Source organism: Rattus norvegicus, chromosome 10 (genome assembly GCF_021556685.1).
Source record: "Rattus norvegicus strain SHRSP/BbbUtx chromosome 10, alternate assembly SHRSP_T2T, whole genome shotgun sequence".
In the NCBI taxonomy this organism is placed as follows: domain Eukaryota; kingdom Metazoa; phylum Chordata; class Mammalia; order Rodentia; family Muridae; genus Rattus; species Rattus norvegicus.
Window position 1 is genome coordinate 92,477,753 of NC_141543.1, and position 22,465 is coordinate 92,500,217.

General features: G+C 46.4%; 1 protein-coding gene across 2 annotated transcripts; it reads left to right on the forward strand.

The window, feature by feature from the left end:
- The first annotated feature begins 15,552 nt into the window (after positions 1-15,552).
- Ramp2 (receptor activity modifying protein 2) lies at positions 15,553-17,361 on the forward strand. 2 transcript variants are annotated; one of them, NM_031646.2, is given in 4 exon segments: positions 15,553-15,716; positions 16,191-16,256; positions 16,695-16,797; positions 16,928-17,361. In NM_031646.2, coding segments are annotated over 4 exon segments (549 nt in total). In that variant the 5' UTR covers positions 15,553-15,592; the 3' UTR covers positions 17,184-17,361.
- The last annotated feature ends 5,104 nt before the right edge of the window (positions 17,362-22,465 follow it).

Here is a 22,465-nt window from a genome sequence, read left to right on the forward strand (position 1 = left end):
TAGCTCAGCGGTAGAGCGCTTGCCCAAGAAGCGCAAGGCCCTGGGTTCGGTCCCCAGCTCCGAAAAAAAGAACAAAAAAAAAAAAAAAAAAGAAATATAGTTGGAAGACTGTTATTGTATGTGATTATGACTACGGGTCACTTCTTTTTAATTAAAGAAAAAAAACTTGCCATTCATTTATTTAGTGAGACGGGGACATGTCACAGAGAGAGCCGGTCAAAATCTGTCCTTGAGCTTTCTACATCTCGGAGAATGACCTTGATTTCCTGATCTCCCTGCCTTCACTTCCCCCAGGGCTGAGAGACAGCTAAGCACCACCACACCTGCTTTATCTAGTGCTGGGTAGCCTGGTGCTCGATCGCTGGGTAAGCGCTCAACCTTCTGAGCTGCATCCCTGGTGACCTTTTTTCAGATATACGTACGTTCACAAGGTCCCAGGTATTTGGGCACAGGCTTTACCCGTATCATCTATGCTGACCGTCGAGGTACATCAAGTAATCCCATTTGGCTGATAAGAAACCAGCTTAGATAGACGCCTCAAACAAAGCCATTCATAGCTAAAGAAGCAATGGAACTCAAGCCGGCTTAATGCTGACAGTATGCTCTAAACAACAAAAGCACCAACACCCACAGCACTACAGAGCGCTTCGGATAGCCCTAGTGCAGTTTGTTATTTCGATGTTAATTTGGCTTTCTCAAGAGGGGCAGCCTCAAAGATGAGTGGATCGCGTACTCAGGTGATTTCAGGTGAAACTTCGCTTCATTTTAACTGGTCAAATAAAGGCTAGAGACTGTGATTGGACAATGGAAGGGGAAGGTGGGGCTGGTGGTTGTAGAGAAGGGGAAGGGGAGGAGGGGGAGGCAAGGAGACAGAGGAAGAGGTGGAAGGAAGATGGGGTAGAACCACGTGGCCCCAAGAAACCGCAAGTAGCAAGGGATCTCATAGTTGGGGGATAGAGTAGCGCAAGGGTAAATCTGCCCAATCCAGGCAATGCCTCTTATAACTATTGTATCTGAGTTGTGTGTTCTTTACACAGGCTTATTGGGGTTGGAGATACTGCAACAATAGACTGCGGCCACATTCTGCTCTAAGTGTTTTATGCCTTATAATTTACTGGTAATTATCCCCTGTATTAGTCACTTGAACATCACTGTGACCATAGTTCCTGATAGAACCACGTTAATGCAAGAAATATATATTTTATTTGGTTTATAGTTTCATAGTTTAAGCCCATCACAATAGAAAAGGGAGGCATGGAAGACAGAGCAGCCCAGGTCATGGTGGCAAGACCACGTGGCAGAAACTGTTCATGTTATGATAGACCAAGAAGCAGAAAGAACCATAGAAACCATGGGCGGGGTCGCACATTCATACATACTGTGCAAAGGCCCTTCCTTAGTGACCTACTTCTTTGGTGATGTTCCTAGAGAGGTTTAACTGAGGAGAGGAGAGCAATTCTGAATGTGTATGGCATCCTCCAGTGGACTGGTGATCCAAGATTGAAGAAAATGGGGGCTGGAGAGATAGCTCAGCGGTTAAGAGCATTGGCTTCTCTTCCAGAGGTCCTGAGTTCAGGTCCCAGCAACCACATGGTGGCTCACAACCATCTGTAATGAGATCTGATGCCCTCTTCTGGTGTGTAGGTGTACATGCAGACAAAGCACTCATACATAAAATAGATAAATCTTTTTAAAAAAATTTGAAGAAGATGTGGGGAAAACACTGTTCATTTCTCCCAAAGTTTCCAGAATCCTCCAAAGGTCTGTCACCAGCTAGAAATCAAGTGTTCAAAATGTTCGCCTGTGAGGGACATATAGATTTCAAACTATATCACAACATTTGAAAAAAAAAATCAGTTTAAAGGAAGGAGCAGCAGTTCTCAATCTGGGGCTGGTATATAAAAAGATATCAGCCATCTGATGCATATCAGATATTTAGATTATGACTCGTAACAGCAAAATTATGTTTACAAAGTAGCAGTGAAAATTGTATGGTTGAGGTGACCACAGCCTGAAGAACTGTGTCAGCATTAGGAGGGTTGAGAACTACTAAGTTAGAGGGTATAGTTCACCATAACAGGAAGGGCACGGCAGTGAGAGCTACTCTAACTAGGCAGCTGGTCACATTGCCTACATGATCAGGAAACAGAGCGAGATTGGATACAGGTGCTCAGTAGGTTGTCTTCTTTTTGCCTTTTGGTTCAGATTGGATACAGGTGCTCAGTAGGTTGTCTTCTTTTTGCCTTTTGGTTCAGTCTAGGATCCCCCACCCATGGGATGGTACCGCCCACATTCACACTAGGTGCCCCCCCTACCATTTAAACCTCTCTGAAAACACGCAGACACACCCACAGGCATCTCTCCTAGATGATTCTAAGTCTGATCCAGTTGACAACCATGACCAATCATCGGAAGTCGTGCGCACTACCACACTCGGCTTTCCATTTTCTTTAAGATTTACTTTTACTATTTTTTTAATTATGTGAGTGTGTGGAAGTTGTAAGCTGCCTGAAGTGGGTGCTGGGAACTAAGCTCCAAGAGCAAAATGTGCTTTTTTTTTTTTCTTTTTTTCAGAGCTGGGTACCGAACCCAGGGCCTTGTGCTTGCTAGGCAAGCGCTCTACCACTGAGCTAAATCCCCAGCATTACTGATGGTTGTGAGCCACCATGTGGTTGCTGGGAATTGAACTCAGGACCTCTGGAAGAGCAGTCAGTGCTCTTAACCTCTGAGCCATTTCTCCAACCCCCCAAAATGTGCTCTTAATGATGGATTACAGACAATTCCTCTAGGCTCCGCCCAACAGCTACCTAGCAACAGTTTGCGTCATCAGCTTGCTCGTAGGCGCTCACAGGATCCAGAAGAGAGTATCAAACTACTTGAAGGTAGAGTTACAAGAAGTTGTAAGCTGCCTGAAATGGGTGCTGGGAACTAAGCTCCAAGAGCAAAATATGCTCTTTTTTTTCTTTTCTTTTCTTTTGGAGCTGGGGACCGAACCCAGGGCCTTGCACTTCCTAGGCAAGCGCTCTACCACTGAGCTAAATCCCCAACCCCCGCAAAATATGGTCTTTTTTTTTTTTTTAAAGATTTATTTATTTATTTTGTATATGAGTACACTGTAGCTGTCTTCAGACACACCAGAAGGGGACATCAGATCCCATTACGGATGGTTGTGAGCCACCATGTGGTTGCTGGGAATTGAACTCAGGACCTCTGGAAGAGCAGTCGGTGCTCTTAACCACTGAGCCATCTCTCCAGCCCAGAGAACCATTTTTTTTTTTTTTGGTTCTTTTTTTCGGAGCTGGGGACCGAACCCAGGGCCTTGTGCTTCCTAGGTAAGTGCTCTACCACTGAGCTAAATCCCCAGCCCCGCAAAATATGGTCTTAATGATGGATTACAGACAATTCTGCTAGGCTCGGCCCAACAACTACCTAGCATATGAGGACTGCTCCAATCCTCATCCCCTCTTCTACTTTCTTTCCCACTCAGTTCCCACGTGTTCCTGGCTGACCTCTCTTCCTCTCTTTCTGTCCTTCTCTGTTCCCCATTTCTCTGCCTCTACCATTTTCCAGGTCCCTGTGCCCTTTTCCCGCAATAAATCTTTATAACTAGGCCTGTCACTTGACATGACTCCTCAGGGTGACACCTCAGCATGCGCCCGCCAGATATTCCCTTACCCCATTATATCACTTTACAGTTCATAATACTTAACCACTGAGCCACCTCTCCAGCTTCAAGTTACTCAGCTTCTCTGAGCCTCTATTTCTTTGTCTCTAATTCAGGTTGCTACCGTACCTCATTTAATAGTCACCTTTCAAATGACGCAAGCTGCACGAAGCTTTGGACATCCTGCTTGGCACCCCCAGGACTTGGTAAATTAGTGTAGTATATACTCTATGTTCTGTGATATCCAGGTTCTTGAGATGCTACGGAGACCGTATGGTTTCATGGGCCAGTCATGAGGGAGATGGGGAGGGTCACAGCAATCTTTGCATTTGGCATTGGATCCTGAGAGTGACAATGAGTCAGCCTCAGGTACTTAGGGACTAGCTGTGTTCTCAGCAGTGCTGGGTGTATGCTGCGGTCATTTTGGCCCTGGTTCTTCTTGGTCACGCTGTCTGACTGTCATTCTTGTAAATCTGGCCTAGGTTCTTTTCAGAAAAACAGCCTCTATTATATGATGTCATGGTCCAGCCTGGGTCAGAGAAGGAAGGGAAAGCAGTTTGCACACATGTCTTGTTTCCAGATGAGTCCATCTGCTCCTTAAAAACAAAGAAAGAAGGAAAGAGACAACAATTTCTGTCTTCCTCTCAGAACTCAGTAAGGAGAGCTGGTGGTATAGCGCAATTGCAGTGGGTATGTTTAGTATAAAGGAGACCCTGAAACTAACCCAGTGCCCAATACTTGACTCCCACAAAAAAAAAAAAAAAGTAAGATTTTAATCTGGAATAAGAAGTGGGTGATAAGGGGTTGGGGATTTAGCTCAGTGGTAGAGCGCTTGCCTAGCAAGCACAAGGCCGTGGGTTCAGTCCCCAGCTCCAAAAAAAAAAAAAAAGAAAGAAAGAAAAAAAAAAGAAGTGGGTGATAAAACATATGGTTAATACACGGCCCTTAGCGTCAAGGTATCCTGGGTTCAAATCTTGGCTCTGCTAGTACCTCGACTATCTTCTCATTTCCTGATTGAGAATAAAATTCTGATGTCATTTATTTTTTAATTCTGAGACCGGGTCTCATTATATAGCCCTGGCTAGCCTAGAACTCCATATGTAGGCCATGTTGTCCTTGACCTAACATATGTAGGCCATGTTGTCCTTGACCTAACGCACAGAGCTCAGCTTACTCCTGCTTCCTGAGTGTCTGGATTGAAGGTAAGTTCCAGCATTCCCATTTTCCCATCTCCAATGTATTAAGTTTTTTGTTTTTTGGGTTTTTTTTTTTTTTGGTTCTTTTTTTCGGAGCTGGGGACTGAACCCAGGGCCTTGCGCTTCCTAGGCAAGCCCTCTACCACTGAGCTAAATCCCCAACCCCTATTAAGTTTTTAAGAGCCTGTGCAGTATGTGTACATACATACACATAGGCACTTACATGTATGCACAAATAAAGTTAAAAAAATAAGAAAAAGGAATGTGTGCAAATTTGGTTTGGAATATAGCTCAATGGTGGAGCACTCATCTAGCATAAACAAGGTCCTAGATTCAAATCCAAGCGCCAATTATGCAAACCAAAATAGGGTCCGACACATAATGTAACACACCGTAAGTATTTAATGAATGGTAGCTACTATCAAATCCCCAGTGCTGGGTGAAAGCCTCCAGTAGCCTTGAAAAGTGCTAGTTTCCCAATACCTGGGACCCTCAGTGCTGCAGCCAGGACCCAGGGCCAGATGTTGGGATTGTTCCTCAGAGCTGTCCTGTGAGGCCATTCTCACATCCTAGCACCCACCCCGAGGAGCCTGGATGTTATATAGCACAGGAAGACTACACTTTCAGTGATTATTCTTTTTTTTATAAAGATTTACTTATTGATTACATATAAGTACACTGTAGCTGTCTTCAGACACCTCAGAAGAGAGCGTCAGATCTCATTAAAGATGGTTGTGAGCCACCATATGGTTGCTGGGATTTGAACTCAGGACCTCTGGAAGAGCAGTCAGTGTTCTTAACCGCTGACCCATCTCTCCAGCCCCTCGGGGATTATTCTTTTTTTTTTTTTTTTTTTTTTTTCCGGACCTGGGGACCGAACCCAGGGCTAAATCCCCAAACCCAGGGATTATTCTTATAGTTCATTCGTTATACAATTCAGGGCATAACACATCCAAGCCCTGAGAATGTCGTGTAAGAAACTCAGTTCTTAAAACGAATTGCTCCATTTTAAACTCGCACCTCTGTTAAATTGGAGGCCTAACCCTTTGCCTTTTACCAACTTAAGAACCAGTTTTCCTCCAAGAAGCATCGTTTTCTCTGAGAAATACCTGGGTGTTACACTAGGTGTGCCAGCCTCCTGGGGTTGAGAAGGCTGGATGGAGTAATCCAGCGCCTCTATCCACCTCATCTCCCTTCTCCTAGCCAGCTGGCTCCAGGCTGGTAGCTCCTCTCCTTCCTGGCGCCACTTTCCCCCCTGAAGAAGTCTGTCTCCTCTCTGGTTTGGGAGAACCGGTCCCTCCCAGCCAGGACTTCTGGTTTCCCTTACCCTGCTTCTCCCCCCCGCCCCCCCATATTCTCTTGTTCTCTGCTTTTCATTTTGCAGTCAGCTGGGGAAGAGGCCAGCATGTGTAAACTAATGGCAGGATGCTCCAACAGGATTTCACAGTGTAGGAGGCCTCTGGTACTTTTGACTCCCTTCTGTGTCGTTCTGGCTTTGTGGGTGTGTAGGGGGGAGTTTAAAAGAGTATAAATGGCACCCCTTCAAAGAGTTGAGTCACCCCTTTCTCTGCTCCGGGCAAGATGGCCCTTGGCCTGAAACAAGAAGGGAACTCATATGGCAGTAAGTTCCCTGCTCAGAAGGAATCAATCTACACTGGGGTAAGAAATCTCCGGATAGTGTCCAGCTGGACCCAAACCAGATCCTTCTGCTTGTAAGCACTGGGACATAGGGAGTGGGGTGGGAATAAAGGGCTATGTGAGAGCCTTAAAGACAGGACTCTGATGAATAGAAAAGGAAAAAATAAAAACATGTTGCCATGGTTAAAAGGAAAGAGACATGTCTATATGCTGCATCCTGGGCGTTATTCAAGACATACTAGTAGGTAGGTTTTAAAAGAACAAAGGCACTGAATGGGCTGGCAAGATAGCTCAGCAGGTAAATGTGTCTGCTGGCTAAGTCTGACAGCCCAGTTCAATCCCTGGGCTCCATGTGGTGGAAGGAATATACTCTGACAGGTTGTCCATTAATTACCATATCTGTGCTGAAACCACACACACACACACACACACACACACACACACACACACACACACACACACAGAGTAATAAAAAAGATAAAGTAATTGAATAAAAGATATATTAAATCTAATTTATGTTGTGTTTTTATCTGAAACATATGTAAGGCTAGAGAGATGGCTTAGATGTTCAGAGCACTTGCTCTTGTAGAGGACCCAGGATCAGTTCCCAGCACCCACATGGTGGCTCATGACCATCTGTAGCTTCAGATCCAGGAGATCCAATACCCTCTGCTGACCTACACAGGCACCAAGCATGTGTGTGGAGTCATATGCAGGCAAAACACTCATACATAAAGTTATTATATTTTATTATTAATTTTTTTCGGGTAAGAACCCTACATAGTCCTGGCCATCCTGGAAATTTCTATGTAGACCAGGGTGGTCTCAAACTTACAAAGATCCACTTACCTCTGCCTCCTGAGTGCTGGGAACAAAAATATGAACTGCCATGCCTGGCCAGGAAAAAAAAAATTTTTTTTTTTTGGTTCTTTTTTTCGGAGCTGGGGACCGAACCCAGGGCCTTGCGCTTCCTAGGTAAGCGCTCTACCACTGAGCTAAATCCCCAGCCCCGGAAAATTATTTTTTAAAAATTTAAAATGTTGAGGTTAGACAAGAGTAGGGGTATAAAGTTTCCTTATTAAATACTCTGCAATTAATATATATTTGTATATTGTTTGTAATATTTTTTTTCCTAAAGGTGGTGGTTTATGCCTGTAATCCTAGCACCTGGGAGGCTGAGCCAGGAGGATGGCCATTAGTTTGAGGTCAATTTGGTTTACACAGCAAATTCCAGCCTACTGAATTAGATTATTTTTGTGGGGGGTTTACTTTGCCCCCTTTTACTCCTCAATATCTATTGGGGGTTTCTACCCTACTTCTTCTCCATATGTTCCTGAGTAAATGACACAGAAACACTACAACTTATTAATAAGCTAGAGGCACTGTGCTGGGCAGATTTTGAGCTATTCTAATTCTTCTGTTCAAAACCACGCAAAGGCCAGTCCCTTGACAATGTGCCATCTCCCAGGCTGCCTCTGCTCCATCAGCCTGTTCTCAGGGTCCACTTTTCTTGGCCATGTGCCCCTGAGGGTCCATCTGTCTAATATTGATCTCCTCCTCCCCCTGCCTTCTCTCCTTCTCTCTCATGGTCTCTTGATACCTCTCACTTGATTCTTACTTAGCCCTGCCTTCCTGTCCTCTCTGCCCAGTTATAGGCCCCAGCCATTTATTAGCCAGTCAGGGACTAATAGGAAGCACTTTTTACAGTACATAGGTTAATACAGTGCCCCAAGATCAGGTTACAGCCCAGTTAGGGGCACAGAACTCAGCTTCTAAATATACAGCACACAAGACTAACCCCAACACCAGCCCAGCCTTGACCACAGACTGAGACCTCTCAGAAAACAGAACAAAGCTAAACAAAACAGAGTTGTGTATGTGCCTGTGATTGTTTTAATTTTTATTATATTTACTTATTTTGTGTGTGTGTGTGTGTATGTGCATGTACACAGCACATTTATGGAAGTCAGAGGACAACTCCTCAGAGTCAATTCTCTCCTTCCACCATGTAGGTAGGACCCAAGGATTGAACCCAGATCACTAGGTTTGGCAGGAAGTGCTCTTGCCTGCTGAACTGCTAAGCCATCTTTCATCACCTCCGCTACGTATATAATAGCAGAAGTGGGGTGGGGGGGTTGGGGATTTAGCTCAATGGTAGAGCACTTGCCTAGCAAGCGCAAGGCCCTGGGTTCGGTCCCCAGCTCTGGGAAAAAAAAAAAAATAGCAGAAGTAGGATTGGGAAGGGTAGTAACCCTTAGGGAGACAAAACCAGTTAGGTCCCTAGTGAAGCTTGTGCTTCTAGTGGCTGAGGGTCATGGGATTGTCTCCCATAGCTTCTTGGAAGAGGAAGTTGAGACCTAAAGTCCCCTGTCTGCCTCAGCGGACCCTCCCCTTCCCAAGAGACCCTTAGTTACCAGGATGCTCCCAAGGACACAGTGAAAACATCTGTCATTTAAATATGCTTACCCCAGGGAATGGCATGATTTAGAGGTGTGCCCTTGTTGGAATAGGTGTGTCACTGTGGGTGTGGGCTTTAACAACCTTATCCTAGGTCCCTGGAAGTCAGTCTTGTCCTAGTGGCCTTCAGATCTTCAAATGAAGATGTAGAACTCTCAACTCCTCCAGCACCATGCCTGCCTGGATGCTGCCATGCTCCCACCTTGATAAAAATGAACTGAACCTCTAAACCAGTAAGCCAGAAATGTACTTATTATATATGAGTACACTGTCGCTGTCTCAGACACCAGAAGAGGGCATCAGATCTCATTACAGATGGTTGTGAGCCACCAAGACGTGGTTTTGATTTGAACTCAGGACCTTTGGAAGAGCAGTCAGTGCGCTTAACCATTGAGCCATCTCTCCAATAAGTCAGCGTCTTAGGGTTTCTTTTTTTTTTTTTTTTTCTTTTTTCTTTTTTTCGGAGCTGGGGACCAAACCCAGAGCCTTGCACTTGCTAGGCAAGCGCTCTACCACTGAGCTAAATCCCCAACCCCGCGTCTTAGGGTTTCTATTCCTGCACAAAACATCATGACCAAGATACAAGTTGTGGGGAAAAGGGTTTATTCAGCTTACACATTCACATTGCTGTTCACCACAAAGAAAATCAGGACTGGAACTGAAACAGGTCAGGAAGCAGAAGCTGATGCAGAGGCCATGGAGGGATGATACTGGCTTGCTTACTGTGGCTTGCTCAGCTTGCTTTCTTATAGAACCCAAGACTATCACCCCAGGGATGGCACCACCCATAATGGGCTGGGTCCTCCCACCTTGATCACTAGTTGAGAAAATGCCTTACAGCTGGATCTCATGGAGACATTTCCTCAAGGGAGGCTCCTTTCTTTGTGACAACTCTAGCCTGTGTCAATTGACACCCAAACCCAGGAAGTACAATTGACCCCTTGTCAACTTGACACATAAACACATCACTATTAAGCCTCAACCCTTACTTTCTTATTCATCCCCAAGATCTAAATAACTTTAAAAGTCCCACGGTCTTTACAAATTCTTACATATTATAATTTCAATCCCTCTAAAATATCCATTCTCTTTTAAAATTCAATGTCTTTTTTCAATTCAAAATATCTTAACTGTGGGCTCCACTAAAATAATTTCTTCCTTCAAGAGCGAAAAATATCAGGGCACAGTCACAATCAAAAGCAAAATCAAACTCTTAACTGTTCAGTGTCTGGGATCCACCCACGATCTTCTGGGCTCCTCCAAGGACTTGGGGTCACTTCTCCAGCTCTGCCCTTTGTAGCACACATCTTGTCTTTTAGGCTCCAGCTGCCTGTTCTCCACTGCTGCTGCTGATCTTGGCGGTCATCTCATGGTACTGGCATCTCCAAAACACTGCCGTCTTCTGCTACAACTAGGCTTCACCAATAGCCTCTCATACACTCTCTTCATGGTGCCAAGCCTTAACTCTTTTGCATGACCCCTTTAGTCCTGGGCCATCAAATGCAACTGAGGCTGCACCTCTACAAATGGCCTTCCATGACCTCCCACAATGCCTAGCCTTAGTGCCTCATCATGACCCCTTCATTCCTTCAAAACCAGTACCACCTGGGTGACTCTTACACACTACCAAGTCCAGCCACAGCACGAGGTACAACTTTGACACTCTCTGGAACACAACCTCTTTGTGCTCTCAGAAAACACTTCCCAGAATATTTCACCTCAGTGATGGCTAGTCTCTTCTTTTTTTTTTTTTTTTTTTCCGGAGCTGGGGACCGAACCCAGGGCCTTGCGCTTCCTAGGCAAGCACTCTACCACTGAGCTAAATCCCCAACCCCGGCTAGTCTCTTCTTAATCACCACTAATCTCTTAGCTACAGCTGACCAGCATCAGTAGTCTCAGTAATGAAAAGGCTTTGTTTCAGTATTTCTGATATCTTGTTAATCATTGCTGATTCTTCAGCCCCAGTTAACCAAAACCACAGACTCATCACAATCAAAATAGCAACAGCCCTGATAAGAGTCTTTAATCTTCCCTCTGAAATTTCACAAGCCAGGCCTCCATCTTCTACACTGTTCTCAACATTATCTTCCAAGATCCTATAGAACATCCCACGGAGCTCTTTTTTTTTTTTTTTTTTTTTTGTTCTTTTTTTCGGAGCTGGGGACCGAACCCAGGGCCTTGCGCTTCCTAGGTAAGCGCTCTACCACTGAGCTAAATCCCCAGCCCCCCCACGGAGCTCTTAACATCTCAATGGCTCTTCTAACTCAAAGTTCCAAAGTCCTTTCACATTCCTCCCCAAAACATGGTCACGTCGTCACAGAAATACCCCACTCCTGGTACAAATTTGTCTTAGGGTTTCTATTCCTGCATCTGACCAGGACGCAAGTTGGGGAGGAAAGGGTTTATTCAGCTCACACTTTCCATATTGCTGTTTATCATCAAAGAAAGTCAAGACTGGAACTGAATGAAGCAGGTCAGGAAGCAGGAGCTGATGCAGAGGCCATGGAGGGATGTTACTTATTGGCTTGCTTCCCCTGGCTTGCTCAGCTTGCTCTCTCTCTCTCTCTCTCTCTCTCTCTCTCTCTCTCTCTCTCTTTTTTAAGATTTATTCATTTATTATATATAAGTACACTGTAGCTGTCTTCAGATACACCAGAAGAGGGCATCAGATCTCTTTTACAGATAGTTGTGAGCTACCATGTGGTTGCTGGGAATTGAACTCAGGACCTCTGGAAGAGCAGTCGGGGCTCTTAACCACTGAGCCATCTCTCCAGACCCAGGACAATATTTATAAAGTCCACTATTTTTTATGCTAACTTAAGTCTTTAATTTAAAAAAAAAAAAAAAAGACAGTGAATCGCTGGCTGTGGTGGTGCACTCCTTTGATCCCAGCTCTCGGGAGGCAAAGGTAGTAGATCTTTGTGAGTTCAAGGCCAGCCTGGTCTACATAGGGAGATTCAGGACTGTGTAGACAGACCCTGTCTCAGAAACAAACCCATCTCTCTTGCTCCCCCTTGCTGCTCTCTCTTGCCCCTTTGTCCCTTCTCTCCCCATTCCCCTCCCCGTGCTCATGGCTGGCCTCTACTCTTCCCCCCCCTAACCTACTACCCTCTTAACTCCCCTCCCCATGGCCTGAATAAACTCTATTCTATACTATATGTCGTGTGGCTGGTCCCTCAGGGGGAAGGGATGTCTCAGCATGGGCCTGCTGAAGCACCTCCTCTCCTCAGAGCTCCATACAACATACCTCCCCTCTCTTTTAAAAAACAAACAAACAAACAAACAAACAAAAAAGTGAACTGTGGAGATATCTTAATCCCAATGCAGATTTAACTCCAAGTCCCAGTGACCTTTAATACCAAGCTACCTATATTTTGACTCCTTTAGCTCTAAGATCATTTTACTAATGAAGGTGCTGAGCTCTAGTGATAGGAAAATATGTTGTTGTAAAAATATAAAAATAAATGAGTATAGTTGTCTTTTACCCCGCTAGGTCCGCACCGCGGTGCCCCAAGATATCTGCTAGATATCTTGGCGGAAACACATCCCCACTCCTTGGTGGCCCAGTGTCTCTTGCCGCCGCGCACTTTTCTATACTCACATAAAAGAACACACAACACAATAATCTTTGACCCAATTGGTAAGATGTAATTGCCCACTTAAACATACAAAGCCCGGTACCATCCATCCATTAGGAACATTGATAACAACCTGTAAATACACAGAGCAGAATCTTAACATCAACTGCCATGGCTTCTCCTCTCTCTCTCACTCTGTCTCTCTCTATCTCTCTCTGTCTCTCTCTCTCTCTCCTTTCTCTCCCCCTCTGTCCTAGTCTCCTCCTCTTCCTTCAAACTTCTCTCCCACCCATCCTTCCTTCTCCAATGACAGGCCTCCTTCTATCCTGTACCTGCCCCTCACCTGTACTTTACAAATTCAATGGGGAGGTGGTTCTGGTGAAGTCACCTGAGTTCTGAGTACATGACTAGGCAGCTGTCCTTGGGGCAGTGGAATTAGCATCAAAATACAGATAACTTCAGGGCAAACCACAACACTAATGAAGGTGCTGACTCCACAGAGAATCAGAGGCTGGACCTGGTCAGTGTCCTCCTCCGTGTTCGTTGTTTTATCTACTACCCAAGCTACTCCATTTAAGATCACATTTGCTTTTGTCCCCTTTAACTTTGGCCCTGACTGCAGCCCCAGCACACAGTGGGCTCTGGTGCTTCTGGTCCCTCAGAGTGGAAATGTCTTCTGTTTCCTTTCCGCTTCTCCTGACTCACCTCTCAACCTTTCTTCCTAGCTTCCTTCCTCTCAATCTCATGACCTGGACACCTCCTCCTTGGCCAAATGTCCTTCTCGACAAGGGCAGTGCTGGGCTGGGAAGGAGCTCAGTGGATAGAGGGCTTGCCTGGCACGCTTAAGGCCCTGCGTTTTATCCTCGGCATAGCATCAACTGGGTGTGGCTGTGAACTCTTGTGATCCCAATACTCAAAAAGTGGAGCGGGTAGATCACAAATTCAAGGTCTTCCCTGGCTATGTTGAGGCAAACTGGAGCTTTGTGAGATACTGATCCAGAAGGAAGGAAGAAGGAAGGGAGGGAGGAGACAGAAGGAAGGAAGGGAGGAGAAAGTAAGGAGAGAGGAAGGAAGGAAGGCAAGCAGCTAGGGAGATCACTTAGTGGTTAAGAGCATTTTTCTGCTCCTGCACAGGAAGACGTTCAGTTCCCAGCACTCATATGGTTCCCACTCCTTTGTAACTTCAGCTCCAGAGGACCCCCACCCCCCAATACTCTACTCTGGCTTCTTCAGGCACCTGCACACATGTACATACATACATGTGCCCCCCCCAACACACACATATGTACATTGAAAAGCATTTAAGATCTAAAGAAGGAAAGGGTGATTCTTTGAAGAATGGGAGATATAAAGTTTGGTCCCCAGTTTGAAGCGTCTCGGAGGCTACTTGGCTCTCTGCACCTTTGAAGGAACGACCCTTACCAACAGAACTCTGAGGCGTTCAAAGGGCCACCACCACCCCTTATGCTGCCTATAATTAATTAATTCCAGCTGCCTGTCGCCATGATGCAGCTGAGGTCCTGAGATGCTTTTTCTTTTTCTTCTTTTTTTTTTTTTTTTAAGAGACCATAAAAGATAACTTTGGTGGACTGAGATCAGTAAACTGGGACAACAGCAACAGCTGAGTTCAAGGGTCAATGTCTGGGAGTAATTGGGAAAGTTTTGTGCTGACAGCTGTATGATTGGAATTAAAAAGTGCGATCAAACAAGCCCCTGGGCTAATTCAGGCTAATGGATAGCTGGCCCAATATACACCAACAGCTGAGTTGTGATAGCTGGCAGGATCCCTGGGGGCCCAGACTGAGCCTCAGGGCTTCCCAGTAAAATTCGACCTTAGCCAAGTTACTCAGGAAAGGGAAAAAAAGAAAACCGGCTTCTGTGGAGTGAGTACAGTCTCTTTCTACAAAGGAGGAGATTCCTCCAGAGCAGAAGGAGAACAAGGTCTTAATGGTGCATGAGAAACCGATGGCAACTGTAGCGTCCAAGGCCGGGGAGTGGGAAAATAGATTTAGGAACAGAACTTTTCAGTTCGAGTCCTGGGGTCTCTCCTTAATCTTTAGCTGCCTCCTCCTCTATAAAACTGGTGGTGGTAAAAATATGCTTGCCTTGGGGCTGGGTTCCAGCAGCAGCAGCAGCAGCAGCAGCAGCAGCAGCAGCAGCAGCAGCAGCAGCAGCAGCAGCAGCAGCAGCTCACCTCAAACACTAAGTGGCATATTGAAAGTTCTAGTATCAGGGGTTGGGGATTTAGTTCAGTGGTAGAGCGCTTGCCTAGCTAGCGCAAAGCCCTGGGTTCGGTCCTCAGCTCCGAAAAGGAGAAAAAAAGAAAAAAAAAAAGTTCTAGTGTCTCCCTTCGTTCTAACAACCTGGGTGGCCATTTTCCTGGAAATGTAGTCATCTTTCTTTTTGCACTCCAATATCAGGTTTGTGGGTGAAGGACCCAGAATTTACATTGAAGGAGGGTTATTTAGATATTACTACCTCCCTACCCTGCTTCCCTGACCGTCTTCTCCCTTTCTCAGTAGGGCCAGGCCCCTCTACTATCCGGATTTTGGCAGACATCAGTGGGTGTTCCCTGGGAAAAGAAAGTGGTGCGGGCGCAGCTCTTGCAGCCACTTCCCACCCAAACCCCTGCCTCAGATACCAAGGCATCGGAGGCCCTTGGAGCTCCCAACTGCCTCCTTCTTCCCCAGGTCTGGGACAGCAGCGGGTCCCCACCCCTCCGGTGCGAGAAGGAGGAAGCGACTGGAATCCCTCGGCTGATGCTGGCAGACTTGAGCTAGTCCGGGATGGGAAGTGGATCCCGGTTCATGGGGTACAGGGGGAGCTGTCCAGCCCCGCGGTCCGAGCTGGAAGCGAGAGTGGGCCAAGGCAATCCAGGCCGAGTGAATTACGGGTGCGGCAGTGACTCCCTCTGCAGCCCGCCCCCCACGTGGCCGCCGCCGTGCCAGCCCCTCCGAGGAAGCGGCGCGGCTTCCTGCGGCTGGGGCCCGGGATATAGGCGCCCCCGCCCGGGCCAGCTCAGCTCCGCCGCCCCTCCTCGCCATCTCGCCCAAGGCGTGATGGCTCCGCTCCGGGTAGAGCGCGCCCCGGGTGGATCACAGCTCGCTGTGACCAGCGCCCAGCGGCCCGCAGCGCTCCGCCTCCCTCCGCTGTTACTGCTGCTGTTGCTGCTGCTGCTGGGCGGTGAGCACAGCGTTGGGGCCCGGGTGGGAGATGAGGGAGGTCCGGGAGGGGAAGGGGCCTGGGCCATCGAGGCCAGCACGGGACCACCCTGCGAGTGCCAACCGACGTGAGGAGCAGCTCTGACCTGCACATGGGTCCTGAACACATCTCTGGTTTGGCGCAGGCCAGCTACTTAGGCTGCTTCGTACTTAAGAAAAGCTGGGGTGCCTGCTCGGACCCCGCAGAGAAGTCTTAGGAGGTTCAGGACTGACAAAGAGGGAGAGGGCTTTGGACTCGGGAGTGATTGGGACGCATCTGGTACCAGCCGTTCCCTTCCCTCAATAGGACAATCCCATGGGGGAGGAGGGGAGATTATTCTTTTTGTTCCAAAGCAGTGCTGACTTCCCAGGGCCTTGCTCGCTACCCATAAACAGGTACTACTGTTCAGACCTCTCCCCATATCACCCCACCCTTCTGGTTCATTTCTTTATACAGCTGTCTCAACCTCTCCGGAGTCCCTGAATCAATCTCATCCTACTGAGGACAGCCTTCTGTCAAAAGGTGAGTGCCTAAGTCTGAGGGAGAATGACCTAGTGGGAAGGATAAGCCCAGCACGGGGGAGGAGTCCTTTCACAAGACAATCCTAGAACCAACTGATGCCCGCTAACCTCTCTGGTGTCTCTTGGGGTTCCTATGGTCTTCCTCCCTATCATCCCACAAAGCCACAGTCCAGTGCCTTGGCCCAGTTGGCTAGGTAGAGCAAGACTAGGTCTATGTGAATATCTTGCGGGGCTAGACAATATAATTGCCATTGCAGGATTCCCGAGCCACAGAGTTCGGGGAGAGAATGCTCCTCTCGGCCACAAGTGTCCTGCTAGGGAGATTTTCAGAGGGATTCCCTTCTCTAAAGGCAGAAGACTGTACTCTGGAAATACCTGGATCAGAAGGCTCGGAGGGAGGGCCAGGGGTGTGGTCATTGGGAAGCCTCTGTCCCCACAGGGAAGATGGAGGACTACGAAACAAATGTCCTACCTTGCTGGTATTATTACAAGACTTCCATGGACTCTGTCAAGGACTGGTGCAACTGGACTTTGATTAGCAGGTAGGGGCAGTGTTGAAGGAGGATGGCTCAGGCCAGGAGTTGGATCTGACCTTTGTGGGTGGGGGGTGGGGGGTCATCCTTCTCCCTGGACCCAATCCTTCCCTCACTCGAATCCCCTACTGCTCTCCAGGTATTACAGCAACCTGCGGTATTGCTTGGAGTACGAGGCAGACAAGTTTGGCCTGGGCTTCCCAAATCCCTTGGCAGAAAGTATCATCCTTGAGGCTCACCTGATACACTTTGCCAACTGCTCCTTGGTGCAGCCTACCTTCTCCGATCCCCCAGAGGATGTGCTTCTGGCCATGATCATAGCCCCCATCTGCCTCATCCCTTTCCTCGTTACGCTTGTGGTGTGGAGGAGTAAAGACGGCGATGCGCAGGCGTAGGCTCCGCCTCTCAGCAGCCATCTTTTCCCTGTACCCTGCTGGAACCAGGATCTCTCCTCCCCTCCCTACCCATTTACTCCCATCCTTCCCACAGACCTTCGGATTGGTGGAAATGGAAGAAAGGGGAACTGATAGCACAATGTCCGTCGTCTTTAAAATAAAATATGTTTTTGTACAATCGTCCCTTCCTAGTGGGGTCTGTGTAGATGATAGTCCTACGGGGCATCATTACTGGGCAACGGAGCTTGAAGACGACCCTGCTGTTCAGTTCATTTCACCTGCCCTCCGCTTCCACATGAAGGCCATGTTTCTATACTCTTTCCTCCCAGGGAGAGGCCTTTCCTGCAGCTATCCAAACCCAGCTCCAGGAAATGAGCAGGAAGAGACTCCCTTCCGGTCTGGACAACAGCTGGGGGCCTGTGGTTGGGAAGGTGTGGGAGGAGGGGCAAGAAACCTCTACAATAACCCCTGCAAGGAAAAAAGGCTACCCAGGAGCCCAGCTTTGCCTTCTTCGCCTCAGTTTACTCTACAGCCAGAAAGAAGAAATATGATTACCAATAGGAATTTGTCCATCAGCGTCTCAGGCTTGAGGCCCAAGGCAACGGGGGCTTCCTTTACCGGATTCTACTGTTCCCCTTTATGTTCCTGGCCTTCATCCCACATTGTCTAAGAGATCCATCATGGCCACACACTGCCCCCTGGTGTCCACTAAAACCAACAACCAGACAATGTATAAAACCTGGAACAGGTTCCAGGCTGAGAAACACTGGACCCTGGGGTTCAGAAACGTTATTTCCATTACAACCTAGTTGTTAGCCAGGCTCTTCTATTAGCTTTTTTGAGAAATATGGCTATGATATTCTATTAACATATCTGCTTCTCTGCAACTCACCATTTCCGTGTATGAACTGTTTCCCGGGCAGGGAAGATTAGTTCTCCTCACCGGGAAACTCTCATGTCCAATACTTCTGGGCTACACTTGTCGGGTCCTCCCACACACAGGCAAAGAAACTTTGCTTTATGTGAAAACACCTGATTACCTTTTGCAGCCCTCTTTTTTTTTTTCCGGAGCTGGGGACCGAACCCAGGGCCTTGTGCTTGCTAGGCAAGCGCTCTACCACTGAGCTAAATCCCCAATCTCTTTTGCAGCCCTCTTAACCTCTTCAGAGGCTTCTGTTCTCCCTGCTGAAATATCTGCTTGCCAAATATGTGCATGTCTCTTCCCTGGCACATGCTTATCTGTTTTGTAGATAGATGTCTGCATTTCTTGGAACCTTCCTATGTGTTGTCAAAGATATACTCCTCTCAGGCCATATCTGTCACCAAAGGGATTTCGTTTTGTTTTTTGCAGACAAGGTTTCTCTGTGTAGCCCTGGCTATCCCGAAACCCAGAGATCTTCCTGTGTCTGCCTCCCAAGGGCTGGGATTAAATGCATATGCCATTACAGTTTTTTGGGTTTTTTTTTTGTTTTGTTTTGTTTTGTTTTGTTTTGTTTTTGGAGCTGGGGGCCGAACCCAGGGCCTTGCGCTTGCTCGGCAAGTGCTCTACCGCTGAGCTAAATCCCCAACCCCGCATATGCCATTACGAACCAGTAACCTAAGGACAGTTTCTCTGTGTAGCCCTGGCTGTCCCAGAATTCACTCTGTAGACCAGGCTGGCCTCAAACTCAGAGATCCACCTGTGTCTGCCTCCCAAATGCTGGGATTACAAGTGAGCACAACCACTGCCCAGCAACCTTAGCATATTTTAACATTTCAGCTAAGATAGATATCTGCTCTATTTCCAGGAATGCATGTGTGTCTTTATTTGTTTTACTAATATGTAGCAGGGACCTGCTGGTATAAAATACTGTGTATAGGATAGTGTTGGAAAAGAGCAATTCTGGTTTCTACCCTCAATGACTTTCATCCCCTGAGAAACTTGACATAAAAAAAAAATAGAACAGACAATGGCAGTTATACAAGGGAGAAAGCCCAAATTAATATTCAAGAGGAGGGAGGAAGGGAATCATGTCCGGCCGAGATGATCACAGGAGTGTGCTATTAGCCTTTCTGTAGTTTGTGATAAAATGAGGAGTAGTCAAAAGCAACTTAAGTCAGCAAAATTTTATTTTTTGCTTAATGTTCCGGAGCACCACTATTGAGTTTCGTTGTTTCTAGGGTCATGGTAGGGTAAGAACATCATGGCAGGGAACATGTGGCCAAACAGAAGCCTCATGGCAACTGAGGAGCACAATCTAGCAGAGACCAAGGGGAAGGTATTGCTTTCCAGGGCATGTCCCTGGTGACCTATTGCTTCCCACCAGTCTCTCACTTCTAATAGTCCACTCAACTATGAATTTGTTATGAATTACCTGTCGATAAAGTTAGATTCCTTGGGAGCTGAGCACCCAAACCATAGCAAACACAGGTAGAGCCCAAGCCTTCAACACATAAACCTTCAGAAGAAACATTGCACATCCAAACCATAGCATGTAACAGGAGAGGATGACTGCAGAGTTGGCGCACGGCAAGGCCTTAGTACTCCCCTAGAGCAGACACTGTGAGTGAGCGTGAATTAGGAAGTCATTGCAAGACTCCAGGAGTAAAGACTGGTTTTGTGGCTCACATCTTTGACCCTAACACTTGGGGCAGAGGTAAGTCGATCTCTGAGTTTGAGGCAGCCCTGATCTATGTAGCAAGTTCCCGACCAGCCAGGCTTACATACTGAGATCCTGTCCCAATAAACAACAATGACAAAGGAATCCAGGAGTGAGAAGATCAAGATTTAGCCAAACTGATGAGTGAAGAGGTAAAACTAATTATAAGCAAGAATTATGATTAAAATCAATGAAGAGAATCTATAGGATCATCCATCATGAGGGGGTAAAGGAGAGGTGTTAGAGATAAGTCAGACTTTGACCTTCAGAGCTGACCTAAGGGGAAAATATGTGGTGGGGGAGGGGGGAGTAAAAAGATATCTCAGAGGTTAAGATTGATCACTGCTCTTGCGAAGAACCAAAGTTCTATTCCAAGCATCCATGTCAGGCAAACTCACAATCACCTGTAATAACAGATCCAGGGGTCTTCTTCTTGTCTCCATGGGCACTCGCATAAATGCATATATGCACGTAAATAAAAAGAAACGAATGCCTTCTTTAAAAAAGAAAGATGATGGGGTTGGGGATTTAGCTCAGTGGTAGAGCGCTTGCCTAGCAAGCGCAAGGCCCTTGGTTCGGTCCCCAGCTCCGAAAAAAAGAAAAGGAAAAAAAAAACAAAACAAAAAACAAAAAGAAAGATGATACCAGGTGCAGTAGTGGACACCTCTAATCTCTGCAATCAAGAGGTGGAGGCAGGAGGAGCAGAAGTTTAACACCATCATTTCTTGCTACATAGAGAATTCCAGAAGAGTTTGGGATACATGAGACCCTGTCTGGAATTTAAAAAGGAAGAAAGAAGAAGAAAAGAAACAAAGAAGAAAAGAAACAAAGAAGAAAAGAAACAAAGTGATGGGGCTGGAGAGATGGCTCAGCGGTTAAGAGCACCCGACTGCTCTTCCAGAGGTCCTGAGTTCAATTCCCAGCAACCACATGGTGGCTCACAACCATCTGTAAAAGAGATCTGATGCCCTCTTCTGGTGTATCTGAAGACAGCTACAGTGTACTTATATATAATAAATGAATAAATCTTAAAAAAAAAAAAGAAAGAAAGAAACAAAGTGATGTATAACATGAGGTTACAATGAGACAAGTCATTATGCCCCACAGAGAATCAAAAAGGGGATGGGGGAAGAAAAAGCAGGCGAATGTAGAAATATTATTTGGGGATTATTTCTGCCCTGAACTACACTATGAACCCATAGAATGTATAAGAGTTTTTAAAATGTATTGAAAAGAAGATAGTTGAGGTTTGACTTTAGGTAAATACTCACCTTTGAAGAATGTGAGAGAGCCAGGCAGTGGTGGCTCTCACCCCTTTAAACACCAGCACTCAGGAGGTGGAGGCAAGCAGATCTTGGAGTTCACTGCTAACCTGGTCTACAGAGGGAGTTCCGGGATAGCCAGGGTTACACAGAGAAACCCTGTCTTGAAAAGCAAAACAAAGCAAAAACATAAGAATGAGAGAAAACTAGGTGTGGTGGAACACACTTATAAACCCATCACTGGGAAAATTGAGACAGAGGAATAAGAATTCAAGGCCAGTCTGGTCACCCAATAGGACCTCATGTTTTTTTCTTTGTTTGTGGTTTTTTTGTTTTTTTGTTTTTTGTTTTTTTTTTAAGACCACAGACACGTCACACATATATAATCTCAGTTCTCAGAAGGTTGAGACAGTAGAATTAAAGGTTGAGCCCTGGGATTAAAAGCATGCTCAACTAACATTGCTTTTAAATAGGAATAAACTGAGCTACAAAGAAAGGGAGAGAGGCATGAAGACAGTGATGTCCTGAAGAAAATGGAAATAGAGGCATAAGTGATGGCAACGTGTTACAAAGTCTTTTTCTTTTCTTTTTTTCGGAGCTGGGGACCGAACCCAGGGCTTTGCTAGGCAAGCGCTCTACTACTGAGCTAAATCCCCAACCCCGTTACAAAGTCTTATAAAGGAAGAATGACGGTTCTGAGTCCAAAGAAAAGGGAAGGATAATGGGAAGGAACTTTGCAGCTATGAATTAAACATCCTGACAGAGAGATTAAGGGAGTCTCATAATCATTCTGCAGGGAGCAGAAAGATAGACACAGACAGACTATCTTGAATGAGGATAACAGGGAATCAATGAAAACAGCCCAGTTTTCCCTTACTCTTTAAAGGTGAGCATTTCCTAGCAGCACAAGGTCAGCCTTCTTTTCAATACACCTTTTGTTTAGCGCTCTCATCCCTCAAATGGGTTCATATTGCAGGTCATGTCAGAAGACTCCCAAACTTGTATTTCTAGATCCAACAACGCTCCCCTGAGAGTCCAGTAGTGAGATTAGTCAGCGAGTCTGGGTCTCAGTAAACATGTGCTGGTCTTCAGCAATTTTCCATAGCTCAGCAGTGGAAGTACTCAGGAGAATGGAAACAGTAGTTCTGGTTTGCGAACTGACCGGTAGTTTAGGCAGGCAAAGAGACAGACAAAGGCTGGGTATGAGTCAGATGAAGCCAAAGGGATTCCAAATCTGGGGTCTAGAAAGGTGAGGTTGTGGGAGAGGTTAAGAACTAAATGTTAGTTTTGATTCTTTGGGAAAAAAACCCAAAAGTTTTGATCCTTTGAAAATCACGTATAGTGATGCAAAGCACACAATAGGCTCCTGTGGTTCTACAGG